Below are 16,903 nucleotides of genomic sequence, written 5' to 3' on the forward strand. Positions count from 1 at the left end.
CAGAAAACTACTTTAGAGAAAAAACAATTTTATGATAGTTAGAGACTTTAAAATCTTGAAAATATGATGAAGTAGGATCTTGCAAGTCGTTGCAAAACTGGTAATTTGTGTGTTATACAATTTCTGTATGAGTGCTTAGTTGCTGCATGGGTAGAACAGATGCTTTTACATTGCATTGTTAATTTACAGTTAGATTGGTAGCTGTAAGTGCTATTGGGTAAGTTTAAAAAGACTCTAAGAAAACATCTTTTTAAAAGAAATCCCTTAGAGTTAATTATTGCAATGGCTGTAACAGGCAAGAAGAGCAAACTCCCAATTTTCATTGTACATGACAGCATTCTTGCATTATGGTGGGAAAAAAGATTTCCCAATGCCCAGCCTTATTTTCCATCTTCTGGTAGTAACTGTATTGGACAGAATTAATGTAAGATCACAGCCAAATAAGATTGACTGTCTATTTAGAAACAAATCAATGAATAGCAACAAAGCCACTCATATATGACTTCTATTCGACTAGAGGGCCCGCTATATGAACTTGCTGCCTAAACCCAGCACTGAAAGGATTTTCTCACGTTACTGTAAATTAGTCACTCATGGTCATTTTCTGTTCCTTCAAACATATAAAATCCTGGCAGAAGCAGCAGTGAAAGAGTGCTCCAAGCTTGCTCAAACTGATCAAAAAAAAGCAATTCCCCAAAAGAGCATGAATCTGTATTCCCACATCCCACAGTTTTGTAGGTTTTGCCCTACCACCATGTTCATTTAGGCTGTGGTACTTGAGAAAGTGACACTTTCCCATAGTACTGCTACCTCCTAAAATGTAGGAAAGACTCCAGAATCTTATGTGTAGGACTTCAAAAACTCCAAGGCTGTTCAGTTTGGAGCACCATATAAAAAGAAGTGAAACATCTTGTGGTGAGAAAAGCATTACTTTTAAGTATAAAATTGGTTTGTGGCTATGTCATGTTTTGTGCCAGAAAGTTCTAGGACTAAAAAAGTATAAATCTCAGCTGGTTTCCTACCTAGGGGAGGACCTAAAATCAAAAGCCTTTCATTAGAAGTGGAATTAGATGTCTGTATTGCATTATAAAAAGCTTTGGTTTGGAAACTTAATGTCATATTAGTTGAGTCTAGGTGTTTCTGTAATAGCTAACTGAATTATATTTTATCTATATGATGAACAAGAGCAGAATATGAACTTGGATGAAGTTCATGTTGTATTTTTAAATTAAATTTCTGAAAGTATTGATCACATGTGGAATGTTTTTATTTCATATAAAATCTGTGATGATAACTTTTTAAAGACTAAAGGACTATCTGTGAAACTTGTTTGAGTTCATTCTCCACCATAGTTTGCCTAGGTCAAAATTAATACCTAGACACGCAGTACAGTGTGGGACTAAAATCCTCAAGCTCGTGTGCCTACCAGGTGACAGACAAGAAACAAAGCACAGCCATTCTACTTCCTCATTTGTTGGGGAAAAAAATAAATTCAACAGGAAAACCAAGAATGAAATGTATACTGATGGATTTTTATGCTCTTCGGTTTCCTTCTTTCCCAGCCAAGCTGTGCTGTGAGAAGTTAAGCTCACTATTTCAATTTAAAAAAAAAAAGAAAACCAACAACCAAAAAATCCAGCCAAAACCCACCAGGCAGACAATTTAAGGTTGCATCCTTCTGTATTTTTATCCAGAACAGAAAAGATGGAACAGAACTGGAGATTTATTACTGTTACTAACAGACAAACCAATGTTTACAGACTACTACATAGTGACCATACAAACAGTTTGACTTGAATCAAAAGTATGAAATAGTTCCCTTTAGCAATCTGCTGATACAGCAGCGTGGCAAAGAAGAATACAGGAAACAAACTGTTAAAAGCCAAGGCTGCTTAGAAATGCAGCCTGCAATAATATTTGCCTCTACAAATGATGAAGCTTTGGGATACTGGTATTCACTTGATGCAAGGACACTGTCTTTGTTTCAATATTTATGTTTCTCTTTAGGCAAGACTTGAAATCTGTGCTTTGAGAGATACCGTGGCCATATACCTAACTCCTGAAAGCAAGTAAGATGTGCTCTAATGTCTGCTTTTCATAGTGATTGAATTCTTGGTAAACATGGAAAAGCTCATAATGTAAATTAAAGGTTAAGAAATTTGCTTCAAATAGAATATGTAATATACTAGGTAAATACATGAAAACCAGATTACTAGCACGGTTTTATCAGTTGAAAGAAAATTACTTTTATGTTTGTCTTTTACTTTAATTTTTAGACACAAGCTAGAGTTTGCCACTCAGGAAAGTAAAACATCTTAAGGGCAGTGCAGCTGCTGAGGAAAGTGGTGCTAGAACAAGACAAAAGCAAATGTCGCTGAGTTTTGTCAAGTTTTTCACAGCAATCTCATAAAGTTCACAGCAAAGAAGCTGCCAGACACTAGCAGGAGAGCTATGGAGAACTAGGGCAAGCATTAGCAGCAGCAGTAGTTGATGCAGTCAAGGCATGTAAAACCAGACTATGATAGCTCTCAGCAGTTTTGAGCAAAGTTGATTGACTGAAATTTCTCTGTGATTATGTTGGAGATTATATGGGCAGGTTCATTAACTATTTGAATTACTTACACACCTGTTAGGATTGGCATTAAATGTTGCTACAGATGCAATTTGGTCATCTTACCTAATCAACATTTTGTAGAAAATATTGCAAGGCTTGAAGGCCTAATGTGTTTTGATAGTGTTACCAGTAGCATCCTGTGGTGTCACTGCATTACGTTTCAAAAGACTTGCTTCCTTATCTGAAGTGTCTGAGAATAATGAAGACCTCTAAATGATAACTATTTGGCACTGGCTCAGATTGGACAAAATGGAAGTGGCATTGTCTCTAATTGGCATGGCATAAAGCACAGTGAACCCTGGAAGCTGGAACTTCATAGATGCCTTTTTATCCCTGGACTTGTCACTAGTAATAGTTGTCACAGTTCACCACATTAATCTTTTGCTGACAAGATTATACCTATATGTGGAGGTCCTGTGTTGTTCCCTGCACTTTGCTTCTGCATCTGTTGCCCAGAGAGGAAGGGAAACCCCATCTTTGGAGTTACTCAGAACCTGGCTGGATAATGCCCCAAGAAACCTCCTTTAACCTTGAAGTTAGCCCGAGGAATACATGATGTCAAGCACAGTTTCAAAACAGATGTTGATTTAACATTTCCTGCCGATGTATGCTTTAAATCACATTAGGAGTGCCAAGAGACCTACTTGAACCCATGGCCACTTTATGTTCAATTTGCACATGAATGTCAGATCTCAAGTTAATATTTTGTTAATTCTTTGAAATAAGAATTGATAAAATACAGCATATCGCCACAAATTTATAGAGAGAAATTGTGAATGCTGACCCTTGTAGCAGTGCCATATGAGTATTTTTGTTCTCCTTGTAGCTCAAGCTTTAAGCAAGCATTGGAAGCCTTGCCTCAGCTCTCAAGTGGAACTGACAAAAAGTAAGTGTAATATACCTTCTTGCCTTCTTTCTGGTCTCTGGAGATACTCCTTTTTAGTCTTGTATCAGGATTTTGTTATAAGAGGGTTAACATTCACTGTATTTGAACCTTCTGAATTACAGAGCAGAAGCCTCTTTAGAAAGAGTTATGAATAAGCCAAGTTCTTGCTTATCATGGCCAATTAAATTATATGGAGGAGCCAATGGCTTTGTGGCATATCCCTTGTGCCCACCCTAGTCTTATCAGTTCAATGTAGCTTTGTATTTATTTTGTAATTTCCATCTATTTTAGCCTTCCTTGTTAAAGTTTCTGTGAGGTCCATTGTCTCATCTTACTGAATTTTAGAAGCAATAAAAAAATGGCCAACAAACAAAGTCCGAGCTTTTGCCAACTGGTATATGGGGAACTCTCAGAACTGGCATGTTTCATTTTAAAGACAAATAAGAAGGTTCTGTCCTTTTTTAATACCAGGAGGAGAAGTTTTGGGTTCTTCCTTCCCCACTGTAGCAGACTTTGACAACCAAGCTGCTTTGCTGCATCCAGTCTAGTATTTGGTAGTCTGTTTTACAAGCACAGCTTAATAAAGAGTAGTATGGTAAAACTAGGATGGATTGTATTGTATTGTAATGTATATTAGTGTAGGTTTTTTGAACTTGAGATTGGTATTATGGTACTTTCAGGACTCAACTGCATCAAATCAGTTTGCACTTAACAGTCAGAATTTGTTCTGTAGACACATGAAGAGACTGTTTGCGCACCCTGTGGTCTGTGCCTTCTTCCAGATGTCCCCTGTCTATTAATTCAAACCTACTCCTCACTAGCCACAGCAAGTCTCAAGATAATTTCTTGCCTTACTCGGCTCTTACATTTGTTTTAAGATAGGAATCAGTTTTGAGTAAGGAGAGTTCTTTAAACTCAGGCTTTCCACACCACCTGCAGAATTCTTTGTTTGCTTGTTTTTTCACTTAGTCACAAGTATTTGCACTTTATGGGACAGATGAGAACCAAGAACTGCATCATTTTTATATCTGCCTCAGAGTTCTGAGCCCTAGACAGTCTAAAGCATGTTCTGTTTCCCAGATCGTTACACCACAGTTGTCATTGTTCCAGGCAGCTCATTGTAATCTACAAGTATTTGTATAAAATAACACAGATTTGTGCACTGATTTAGAGCAGTTCATTGACAATCATTACTACGATACTAAGTGATGAATGTAGCCATAGTCATCTTCCAGAGGACCTACTGAGGAAGCAGATACTGATTTTGTGGTTCAAGTTGTTCTTGGGTTTGTTTGGTGGAAGGGTTTTTGGTTTGTTGGGTTTTGGTTTTGGTTTGGGGTGTTTTTTTTTAACACACAGTACAGTTTATTCTGTTATTGGCTGTTCAATTTTCACAGCTTGCCAAAAAGTTCAGGTGATACAGGTCTGCCCTATCTAGCTTGGTTTTGAAACAGAGCAAAAGTTCAGAGAACTCATTCTTCCCTAGAATATAGGGAATATAAAACACACAGGCAAGACTGTAAAACTTCACAATGAAGCTCCACTGTTAAAATACAACACAACAGAGCCATCATCTTTAGTCCTACACCTGGAGTTTATGGATCTTATCCGCTGCACCAAGTACCTTCTTGGCAGCTATGTAGATGTAAATGAGCCATTGTTATGCGCCAGAAAGAAGTCATACATAGTTTGCAATCTATAAAGAACAAAACCACATGGTTACCAGTGTATTAATGCTTCTCCTGGAACAGATGTACTATCCATCTTTCAGCCATGATACTGAAGAGAAATTTGCAAAATAACTTCCAAAGACAAGTTTGAGAACTGAAATTTGCAGTTCAGCTACGCACATAAAGCCATAACCTTGAGATGGGGTACTTAGTTTTATGGTATATAGAATCATAGAATAGTTTGGGTTGGAAGAGACCTTCAGAGGTCATCTAGTCCAACCCCCAAGTCTGACAGTTTCTGGATTTGCTTTACAGAATTATTTTAGACACTGTCTGCCAGTCCTTTTGCCACTGTCTTTTGTAGGTATGCTTCTCTCAAGAAGACAATCTTTATCTGGAAGGAAAGCCATATAAAGGGCTATTTTATTGCCTTGATAAAATCTTTGTGGCTAAGTCCCGTGTGACCACAGATCATCCTGACACACTTAGTATACTTCTAAATGTCTGTAATATTCAGAGATTTGAATCAATTCAACACTAGGCCCTTTATTTAAGCCAATGGTGTACTTGAGGTCACAGACAGAATAGCCAGAATTTGGGGTGTTTTCAGTATTGCTGAAGTTGTAACTATTTTCCTTTTACAGGTTCTTAGAAGAGTTGCTAAACAAATTTAAAAGCAGCATGCACTTGCAGCTGACCTGTTTTCAAGCTTCTTCTTCAACAATGATGAAAACATAGACAACAATGCAGGCAACTCAAAAGATGATTGTATTTAAATGTCACCCATTTTTTTCTGTACTTCTTCAGTCCTTTCAAAGACTTTGAAGAAAACAAAAGGAATTTCACTGGAAAAAAAAATGGAAGATACAATCCTGAGTAATGGTATTTGGTATCCTCCTCAGTGAGACTTCTGGCCATGAATACGTTGACAAAGTGGTTTTCTGTCTACTGAATCTCATTCTGTGGAGGGTATTAAGCCAGTTTTGTATACATGCACTCTTCTTAGCTGTATGTTCATGAAGAAATGTTCATTGGTGTGCTGCAGTCTCAGTTTCGGTTGTTAAAAATACATTGAAACGTACTTAAGTGTCACCTTAAATTTTAGTATTACTCATGTTGTTCAGTGTATCAATCTGTTACTTCCTAGATGTAGAGTGATACTGATATGACTGGAAGACTCAACCTTTATAAGCTATTGAGAAGTATGTAATAGAATTTATTACATGCACCTGACAAGTAAGTGTTCAGATACAATACGGAGAAGGGCACTGCTTCTTTTGCATTTAAAATTATCACTTTTTTCTATTACCATCTACAGTTTTAGTGGTCATAAGTCTGATTTCTTGGAAGGCTTTTATTTTCTTGCTTCTTTTTAAAAAAACGTGTTCCTGCCTTTCCTGATTTTCCCTTCTATTGGAATATTGATGATAACCTTCACATTTGAAATAAACTGGCAATTAACAGAAAAGTGCTTCAAGTTCATAAGATATTAGTGGAGAATGTATTCTTTGGTGTTAAGGAGCAGAATAGTTTTAATAGCCTCTCACATAGAAGCAAGGAGGAGCAGAATATTTCACTGGTTTTGCTGTTTCCTTTTTGCTCTTCTAGTCTTTTCTTGTTCTTACAGGCTTACTTCCACTGTCTTCCACTTCCCTCTTGCTAGTTCTCTTTTTACCACCAGTTATTGAATTTGTGTGGAGAACAGCAGGGCTTCAGGAGGAAAGAACAATTTTGCTGCCATTAAAATATATTTACACAAAGATCAAGAACTGTTTTCCCAACAGGAAGGATTTGACACTCACTTTCATTTTCAGACTTATTATAACTTCCTGAATGTTATTATTAAGATAGCAACTAATAGAAAGGGGTATTTGGGGGGGGAGGACTGGGTTTAATTTTATAACTGAAATCATGACTTGCAAGTGAATCATGAAGTAATAACATATTCTTTCTGTATTCATAGCCATTTTAAGTAAGACTCTTCAGAAACAGTGCAGAGTTTTCAAACAATTTAACATCAGGTGTTTTCTTTTGCCAGTTTAGTTACGTGCTTTAAAGATGCAACATATAGTTCCTGTATGATAAAATACTGAAGAAACAGTTTGCCCATGTATTTACTTATAAAAAATATATATATGTTAGTAGTAGTAATAGCATGTTGGGTAGAAGTTTGAAACTTCAAATATATGTCATTATTGGCTTTCAGGAAGAACTGTTAACCACCTGGGGCAATGTTGCTTTGTTAGATGTTGTCCATTCTAAGCTGGTCATAGTCTCAGTTGCTGGTATTAACTGAAATAGTCATCCAATTAGCTCAATCTGTAAAGGATTTCACTTCAGAATAATAAAATGCTAAAAAATATTGTCACAACCCTTTCTTGAATTCCTAACTTTCCAAGAAATGTGATCTCTTTATGAATTTTACCAGTCTACATTTTCTACACTCGCCATCAAACATGTTCCTAAATATTGAAAACACATTTTATCATCTGTGCTGAATGTATTCAGGCATCTGTTTATTGTAACATCAGTCACTTACTCCTGTTTTGTTACAACAGTTACAACAGCTTGTTGCTTGTCTTTAAAACCTGCGGTCAACCTGAAGTCAGGTGTTTGTGTTCAGCTGCCTTTCTGAAGTAACACTATAGAATGTGTCATTAACAGCAAATAAGACAGTAATGTGTAAGGGATCAAAATATTACTTTATTTCAACCTGATATGAAATAACTACTCACAGTCAAGTCAGAGCACTGTATTTCAATAATTAAGGAAGCCAGGGAGCATCATGTCACAAGAGTGTATATTGGAATCCTTTGGGTGGAAGGTGAGTTGGGACTGCTGAGACTTCATAGTTCAATGTACTCCAGTACAATGGACTCCAGTTCCTCTGAGAAGAAGACTACAAAAAAAAAGAAGTGGTCAGTGTGGTTTCTGAAGAAGAAAAAAAAACCCAAGAACTAAGCAAAGAAATCCTGTTCAAAGATACAACGAGGTTTAAAAAATATTGTTGGAAGTGGAAAAAAATAGGAAGACCACACCAAAATACGCAATCAGTTAGGGCTTGCAGAGGAAAGAGAGGCAGCAGAGACATCAAAGTAACAGAAGTGAAAGGCTCTGACATTTAAACCAAAGGTAAATGTTGAAAACAGCACAAGATAAAATGAAGTGAATTTTGACATGAACTTTGAACCTCTAGAAACATCTAAAATCAATGCAGTCTGGAAAAAAAAAATTACACTGAATGAAAAAAATAAAAACCTAGAGAGCTTTATTTCTCATTTAAGAGAAAAATTTAGGAAGTAATAAGGCTGTAAAATGTATCTTCCTTAAAGTAAGTAAAGATTTGGAGGAAGATTCAGCCATAATATGCTGTGGTGAGTTATTCAGCCTCTGAAGATGTTGAGGCATTCTGTGGTTATTCAAGCTAAATGTTCAAAATACAGTGATAAGTAGTTGAGGAGGTAGGCAAAGTATTAATAAAAAGTAAATGCTGTATCAGTGTAATGGGGGGAGACATGTTAAAAATACTTAAATCTCCCAGTAAAATGGTACAAAAAATAGGAAAAAATTCATTGCATGTGTGGGTGTTAACTCAATGAAATAGATCAAATAATAAGAAGCATGAAACAATGAAGAAATCCTAGCCCTTCTTACCCACAAAATACTTCTTTCTAGATTTATACTCTTTAGAAAATGTGAAATGTGCCCATAGTACATCATTCTGAAAGTTAAACATCTTCCTATATCTTTCAAAAAGCCACTTAAAGAGTTTTAAAATATCAAAATAACCATAGTCTTGCAAAGTTTCATGCATGTGCTGAATTTCAAGTGTATGACTAGATGTAAGACTACTTGCTCAGAAGATTTTAAAATGTTAAGCAGACATGCCTGTGTGTTGATCAGGGAAATTGTAGTCTGTGGGCTAAACCCCTCACATCTTCTCCTAGTTGTATAAAAAGACACAGAATTCCAAACAGTTGATTTTCTCTGTATGGCAGCAGAGAAGGAAGGAGAAATCTGTGCTGTCAGTGCTGCAGAGCTGAGCTTTGCAGGCATACTTTTGGCTGCAGTGATAATGTGTGATTATTGACTAGTAAAAGTAGGTCCAGTCTCCCAATCTTTTCCCAAAGTTATTGCAGCTCTGTTGAGGAGAGGGTACTTTATGTTGAAGGTGAGACTGTTTTTGCTTTCTACCCAGACAGCCTTTTGCCATCCAGAACTAAGGAAACAGTTCTGAATTAACAGAATGTGTCTGTGGCTGTATTAGAAAGTAGAGAGATGCAAATAGGATAAGAGGCATAAGAATCAACGTAACAGTGAGAATGGAGCTGAGAAAAAGATAAGCTTAGGTATTGCCTGTTCTGATTCTGCTTTAGTTAAAAATACTCTTATGTATGTTCAGGGGGAAAAAAAAGAATTATTGATATAAAGGAAGGTGTAATGGTGATTAATATTTTTTTTAAAAATTATTATTATGGGAAAATTTCATGGAGCTGAGCCCACCAAATGATGTGCAGAAAGTCCCTCAGCTGCAAACATCTCACACTGGGCTAAGCAGAGCCCTGGGAAATAAAAATATTCACAAATTTAACTCCTTTTTAAGTTCAAATGTAGTGATAGTCATTTTTGGTTTCTCTCCAAGAGAAGGTAGAAGATTGCAATTTCCTAGATATACTTTCAGCCTTGTGAAGAAGGAAGCATCAAGAATCTTCTGCCACGGTTACTACACACAGTCATCAGAGACAATGCTGCACAGGGGATTTTACACTTCCAAACTTGCTGCCAGAACATGTTCAAGTCAACTCCAGCCTACTTCTTTGGACCTGTACTTCTACAGTAGTCTTGAAGTGCTATAGTTTTCCTGAGAATATTAATTGATACATAGTGATTATGGTAACAGATGTAAATACTGATCTTTCTGTCCAAGTGGGATGTCTGGATGCACTACTAATGGGGGGGGGCGTACGTGTCTTACACACTATAAACATACTGGTATTTTGCTCTTATCAGTCTACAATATCTCTAAAAATTAGAAGGAAAAGGTCTTTAACCTCATCAGAATACATGAAACTCATTAGCAGTTTTCCTGTTCTGTATTAGGTGTTAGCACTAAGTGTACAAACACTAGGATACTTGCAGGGTTAAGACTGCTTCTACAATGTTAACATGTGCCATTGTTTCTTCTAACATTGTTAAAGGATGGCATACAAAAAAAAGGTTAATTGTAGGCAAAAGTAATTTTTCATAAGCTGATACACTTTAAGCATATTTTGGCTTTGTGTGATTGACAGCTTTTCTGATATTGCAGTACCTATGAGAGCTTTTTTGGTGTGGATTAAAAGGGAAAACTGGGAATAACAAGGAACACAGTTTCATTAGGGAACATGATAGCCATTTGTGACTTCACCTGTTTTTAAGTTCTGTTTTTATGTGGTACTACCATAGGTTAAAGAGAAGATTTGTGCGATTCAGCTCCCTTTCTTTTTGTGCTGTTTGAACTTCGGAGCTCTAAAAGCTTGTCTTTAATGAAAATACTGAAAGAGCATGTCTGAAATGGTGTATTTATTTCAGAACAAGGTGTTTATCTTGTAAGGTGCGTACTTCTTTCAGTATTACTTGACAGCCCAAGGGACTTTCATTTGGAGAGTCATCAATGCACCCTTGAAGTCCTTTAAAATAATGTGTGTTGGTGATTAACTTAAATGACACAGTTTGCCATATTTATCATTGCATGGAACTTACTGCTCTTGGAGTAGCAGCACTAGCAGATCTGCTGTGGTTTTATTTTGGGGATCAGGCAGGGGAACTCAGAGGCTCCTTTACTGCACCTGGTTTCTTCTACTCTGAACATCCAAGATGAAGTCTGTGTTCCTATTCTCTCATGCCCTCGGTGTTTAAAGGCTTGTGATAGATTTTGTACAACTCCTCTGTAAGCAGCCCTCCTTGAAGTCAAGACCAAGTAAGGGAAATCTTCAGCCAAATTCCTTTTGAATTGGAAAATTTAAACAACTTGAGGAAAAAGGAATAAAACAATGGAAAGTGGAATCCAGCCTTATTTGTAACAGATGCTATTGACACATGCTTAGTTTTATAGCCTATTTTGGCACCCTTTTTGCCTCTCTCTTCTGAAATAGCTAGTATTAAAAGTTCATTGCCAGTCCCAGGCAAAAAAGCCTAAATAAAATGGGCTGATGTCTCAATATAGCTCATGCTATAATATCATGCATTAAGTACAAGTTAAGGATTGAGAATTGCCTGTTCCTTCATTCTTGAGATTGGCTTGGGGGTGCAGGTAGCAGGGAGGACAACTTTGCTTCTCACTTCTTTGCATTGGTGACACCTGTGAAGTGACATTACTGCAGTTCTGATGTGACTGCAGCTAGCCAGGAGGCTCTGCATAGACTCAAACCTGAAGCCCAACATACCCAGCTATTTCTAGATACACGGTGATCTAGAAACAACTACTGGAGTCTTCGTTTTTGGTGGCAGGGGCTTTCATGCTGCAGTACTACTGCAGCAAAATTTTTTGTGGCCACAGATTCTGCTTCAACCAAGTGAAGTACATCCCTTGCGTTTCTTGGTTCATAAGCAGATTTTTAGCACAGAATGTCAAATCAGATAATTTATAAAGTAAAATTAGCAAAATGAGACAGTCTTGATTACTCATTTTTTCTGATAAACTTCACTCATGTAACTAGATTGTACTTCTGCTTGCAGAGGGGCTTCCCGCTCCAGCTTATCTTTTTAGATATTCAGTAGATAATTCAAAATGTTAACAGTGATACTTACTTTTAGAACCTGACATTAATATAGACAGACATAGGTCTGAAAATAAATTAATAGAAACCAAAGAGCTCTGAACCACTGGGGCAAAAAAATCTTGGTAGGCACCTGTTGTAGCCCTCTTTGGTACAGCCTGTGTAGAAGGGAAAAGAATCTCTGTCTTAGGCATGGTATTTCTGGTTGGCTAACACATGGCAAGCCTTTGGTGCTTCAATGAAGTAGACATTGCTCTAACTCAACTGATGCCCTCATGTGCAATCCATGAGCATACTGAAAACTCAGTTTACAGGTCACCCTGGGCCTTTGATCTGTGACTCCTGATACATTTTGCAGGGATACACATCAGAACGTGTTTAAGCCATCAAATGTCACCCATCTGCTTCAGTAGTCCCCAAATCACGTCTGGCACTAGCTAAATAAGCCAGCAGAGCTGTCCAACCAGGTATGCCCTGATCACCCCAGGAGGTGCAGAGCAGAGAGGTGACTCACCCCATTCAGCCCATGAGTCAGTGCTAGTATCAGGGGTGGATGTGAGTTATCCAAGGATACCCTGGGACTCTGCTGTACTCAGCAGGTTTCCTGCCAGCAGCAAATTGCGCCAAGTTTTATCTGTGAGATGGGTTTAAAAGGAAAAAAGAAAGGAAAAGAAAGCCCCAAAACAAACATAAAACCCTCCAGTTCCCATGAATGAAAAACTATCCAGGCTTCAAAAGCTCTCTCAAATTTCCTGGGAGCAGCATATTGCTCAAATAACTGAAGAAATACCATAGGTTATCTGTCTTACAACCTGAAGTCTGACAAGCTTTTACCATGGATAGCAAGTGATAAACATTTACTGTTAAAAATGGCTCAGCCTTTCTGACAGTCTTTTTTATCAGGTTGACCAGCTCACAGATTCTGGTCTAAGTGTGTCAGTTCTGGTGTGCTGCAGAAATGAGGGACAAGCCAACAGTGCATACACACCCCATACACATCTATATTCAAAGTAAAACCAATACAACACCAGGGCTGTAGTAATCAGACTTGTACGCTATATAGTCAGCCCCGACTGACCACATGGTGGTAAACACTCATCTGGAAATAGGTGTTTGAGGCTTGCTAGGAGGTGTTATCTGTATTCACAATGTTACATTCTCTATAACGGGGTGTTTTTCCCATCAGCCTGGTTGCTTTACCAATGTTGTTCATTTTTTTTGTTTCAGCTTATACAAGTATGAGTGAATCTCACTGAATGACTCCCTTTTGAAAGTGGCGGAGGGGCAATCTGCCATCGAACATCCTTCCTGTGCTTTTACCATGCTGCAGAGAGCTGGGAGTAGAACAAAGCCACACAAGGCTGGTAGAGCTTCGTCTGAAGTGACTTGCCACACCACAAAACGTTAGGCTTTTTGGAATAATGCCCCAGGCATTTATTTCCTTCTGTTCTTCATCTTGGGGGGTGGGGAAGGTTGTTTGTCTTTCCCACTTCCCATATCTGCGTTTTGTTTGGGGTTTCATCTACTCCATTCACCATGTTCCACTGAATCCCAATTGCTGTCCTTTCGGCAGAGTTTTGGAGCTGATCGGTCCCTTGGGAGGTTGTGGTTTATTTTTTGGTTCAGTGTGGTTGGGTTTTTCTGAGGAAGGGACTGGTTATGTGTGTGATTTTCTGTAGAGGGGGTGTACTCCAGTGGGGTTTTGCAGTTGGCAATGCCTTATTTAAAAGTTTGCACTTCTCACCAATGCATTATTTCAGTCTCACCCTCAGTGTTACAAAGATTTTCTCTCTGGCAAAGGGAATCTGTTTTGCAAGATCGGTTATGTGATGTAAGAAATTGTGCCATTTCGACCCTGGGGTAGAAGAGGATGGGCAGTGGCAGAGGTGGCGGCAGGAGATAAATGGGATGAACAAATGCTCTGTCTCCTCAGACCTGTCCCCTAGCAGATCTACCCCTGCTCACAGACACAAGCATGCGTTCTTTTCCTCTTATGTTTGCCCCACAGGATGAAAACTCAGGCTAGGGCTGCTCTAAAAAGCATGATGCCTTCCTGAGCATGAGGAGGAGTAACTGCTCCAGCTTTACAGGAGGCAGCCTGTTCTTCCTGCCTACCTGGTGGAAGTTTCACTATAGCATCCCTCCAGTTCCCAGTGTGCACAAGAATGCACCAAGATAGTCTTGCCTCCGCTGCGCTGCTGTGCTTGTCACATCAGCACTATGGACGAGGGAAAAGGGGTTGTCTTACCAGGCTTTAAATTTTCCTGTGGAGCTATTGCCTCAGCAGTACTTTGTGGCAGTGAGTCCCCAGGTTAACGTTAGAGAAGAATGAATGGCTACAAGATTTTACTCCTGTGCTCACGTGCCATTTAGACTGTTATCTTAACCTATGCAAAGCTGCATGTAGTAGCTATCATATGCAGTTGCATTGCTTTTTCCTGGTCAGGGAGAGTTTTGTTGCTCACTGAGTACCACTAAGCGTACTGGGTGCTGCTCAGTATGAGCTGCCCCCCATGCGTTTATGCTGTTCCTAGAGAAAGTCATCTTGTAGTGACCTTGGCCCACAGTCTCCAGTACACGCGTGATGCTTCCTCTCTCTGCCATCTGCCCATGGGCACTGTGCTAGACAGGCTGCATTTGTGGAAGTGCTTGTACTTTGTTGTTCCGTGGGGACCGGACTTAATGCACATCCTTGCTGCTTCCCACCCTTTCTGGTGGTGCTCCAGAGAATAGTAGCGAAGAGGAAAAGAGGGGACTGCTTGGCTACTGGGACTACTGGGGTAATGCTTGGACTCGATGTTCTTAAAGGACTTCCAATCTAGATGATTCTATGATTATATAACTAGGACACAATGGGAAGAGGAAGGAAGAGAAGAACTGGAGGAAAGTGATGGAGGTAAGTAAGAAAGCACGATGAAAAGCAGGTTAGCTAGCAGTCCAGAGGGCAACTGCAGGCCATCCCCAGTGAGGTACAGGGGAACCTTCCTGGCTCCAGCTTGGGCAATCTGAGCCCTTCAGTGCCCAAGTGGGGTGAGTGATGCTGCCCAGGCAGCCAAGCTTTTCCACAAGATATCAGCAGGAAGGTGCACTAGCTGTGACAGGGAGGCAGCCCTCCTGCAGCCCGTGTGCCCCAGGACCCCCCCATGGGCCTTGAGGAGGAGAAACAGAGATATGTGATATTGGACCCCAAATGTTGGGACTGGCAACAAAGAGAAAAGCCCCGCTTTTCCTGGGGCTAACCAGAACATCCTCAAAGGCCCCACCAGGTCCATGAGACTCTGCCCAGCCCAGCCACTCACTCATTGAAGCCAACCCAGACAGGATGGTTGCTTGTCACCCCACAGCAAGTTCAGAGATAAGGATGAGAGGCTCTCAAATACAATTCATGGAAATCAGCTCAGAATAGAAGGCAGCTCTTCATTTCAGGAAACCTCATTTTTCATTTGTAAAACACTTTCATTCAGACAAAAGGAGGTGGGGGTAGAGGAAAAGCAGAGCGCTGCTTCATCCCAACCAGAGCAAACACACCTGCACAGCAGCTCTCATTCTCTGGAAAATGTAAAAAGCATGTTTTAATAGGGCACCAGCAAACCCAGAGGTTGCCTGTTGCTTCCTAATTACAGTTACTTGTGATTTTGGCAAATGACAACCGTTTGGTCTAAAATATCCCAGGTTGGAGTCTGCCCCAGTACATTTTCTCTGCCTGGAAATTTTAAGTGGTTGCTGATCATTTGGCTGGAAGAAAATATGCTCCTTTCCCCCTCCCCATGGTGACCTTTTCTTCATGTCCCCAGGCTTTGGAAAACTTACTCGAAATGTGTCAGGATTTTGGCTTGTGTGTCAGGAATGTGCTGCTTGCCTGTGAAAAAGCTTCATCTGAGTTTTCCCAAGATAAAAGTCCCTGAAGAGATCAATCATCTTGCTCACAAGCACTCCCTAAACCTGGACAGCTAAAAACCTCTCCACCCTCACTTTATTCCAGCCTCACAGCTCCCTGTTAGCCCCCCAAGGTCCACACCTGAGCCCCACTGCACGAAACCAAGTGTTGCAGTGGGGGTGTGGGGGGCTGTGTCTTGTTGGGGTCTCACCAGGAGGAAGGTCTCACTGCCACAAGCCCTGATGGTGTCAGGCAGCAGCAGCCTGAGCCCCAGCATGGCCCATGGCAAAGCAGAAGGAGCTGGAGGTGGAGAGGGTGAACATGGCTTAAGGTGGGAGCAGGGATGAAAGAGAAACTGAGCCTTGGATCTGGTGATGATGGGGCAGGGAAGCAAAATAGGAGCAAGTGCCTGGAGCATACAGGGGCACACTGGATGAGGGCTAATCATGAGGATGGCAACTTATGAGTACCTCTATGAGCTGAAGCAGCAGGCTACAGCCAAAGGGTTCAATGTAATGTAGTTGCATCTTGTTGCTTGAGTTTGCTCTTGCCTTTCCTTTTCTGTCTCCTTAAGCTAAGGGAAGTGCATACCCAGCCACACAAACACTACACAGACAAATCCAATGCTGATATTTCTCAACTTTGCCCATGCAGCTTTCAGAAGTTTCTCCTCTGTTTTCAGAATATTGTGCGTGAAGTGCAAAATTCAAAATAAAAAAGAAAAAACAACCCAAAGCAAATAAGTAACCTGAAACTTTTGAGATTAAAGAAACTTCCTATGAGAGTTCAGGGCAAGGCACAGTCATCAACACGCTTTGTAAATAAGTGGGCTTGTAAATAAGTGTGTTTGTAAATCAAGGGTTGGCTTTCTGACAAGCTGAGCACCCACCTCTTCAGACAGAGCCGCAGCAGTGACCCGCACCTCTGAATCATAGCCCACAAGACCTTCTGTACTGAGACCTGTGCCAAAACCATCCCCTATCTCTGCTCTTCTTCCTAAGCTTGCCAGAGAGATGGTTCATGTTGGTGCAGTTGTATCCTTCAACAGTCCTAGCTTCCTTTTGCACCCACTGGGGTACCTGCCACCAGGAGGAGGTG

At 39.9% G+C, this 16,903-nt stretch overlaps 1 protein-coding gene across 2 annotated transcripts in view; it reads left to right on the forward strand.

Annotated features, from left to right (window-relative positions):
• The window catches only part of EXOC2 (exocyst complex component 2), a 126,623-nt gene extending 119,093 nt beyond the window's left edge, over window positions 1–7,530 (forward strand). For both annotated transcript variants that reach the window (XM_005149925.3, XM_031049699.2), the window contains 3 exons: window positions 2,008–2,069; window positions 3,441–3,500; window positions 5,815–7,530. In XM_005149925.3, coding sequence (XP_005149982.1) covers window positions 2,008–2,069; window positions 3,441–3,500; window positions 5,815–5,908 — 216 coding nt within the window. In that variant the 3' untranslated portion in view covers window positions 5,909–7,530. The remainder of the gene's footprint in view (window positions 1–2,007; window positions 2,070–3,440; window positions 3,501–5,814) is intronic.
• The last annotated feature ends 9,373 nt before the right edge of the window (window positions 7,531–16,903 follow it).

Source organism: Melopsittacus undulatus, chromosome 1 (genome assembly GCF_012275295.1).
Source record: "Melopsittacus undulatus isolate bMelUnd1 chromosome 1, bMelUnd1.mat.Z, whole genome shotgun sequence".
Taxonomy (NCBI): domain Eukaryota; kingdom Metazoa; phylum Chordata; class Aves; order Psittaciformes; family Psittaculidae; genus Melopsittacus; species Melopsittacus undulatus.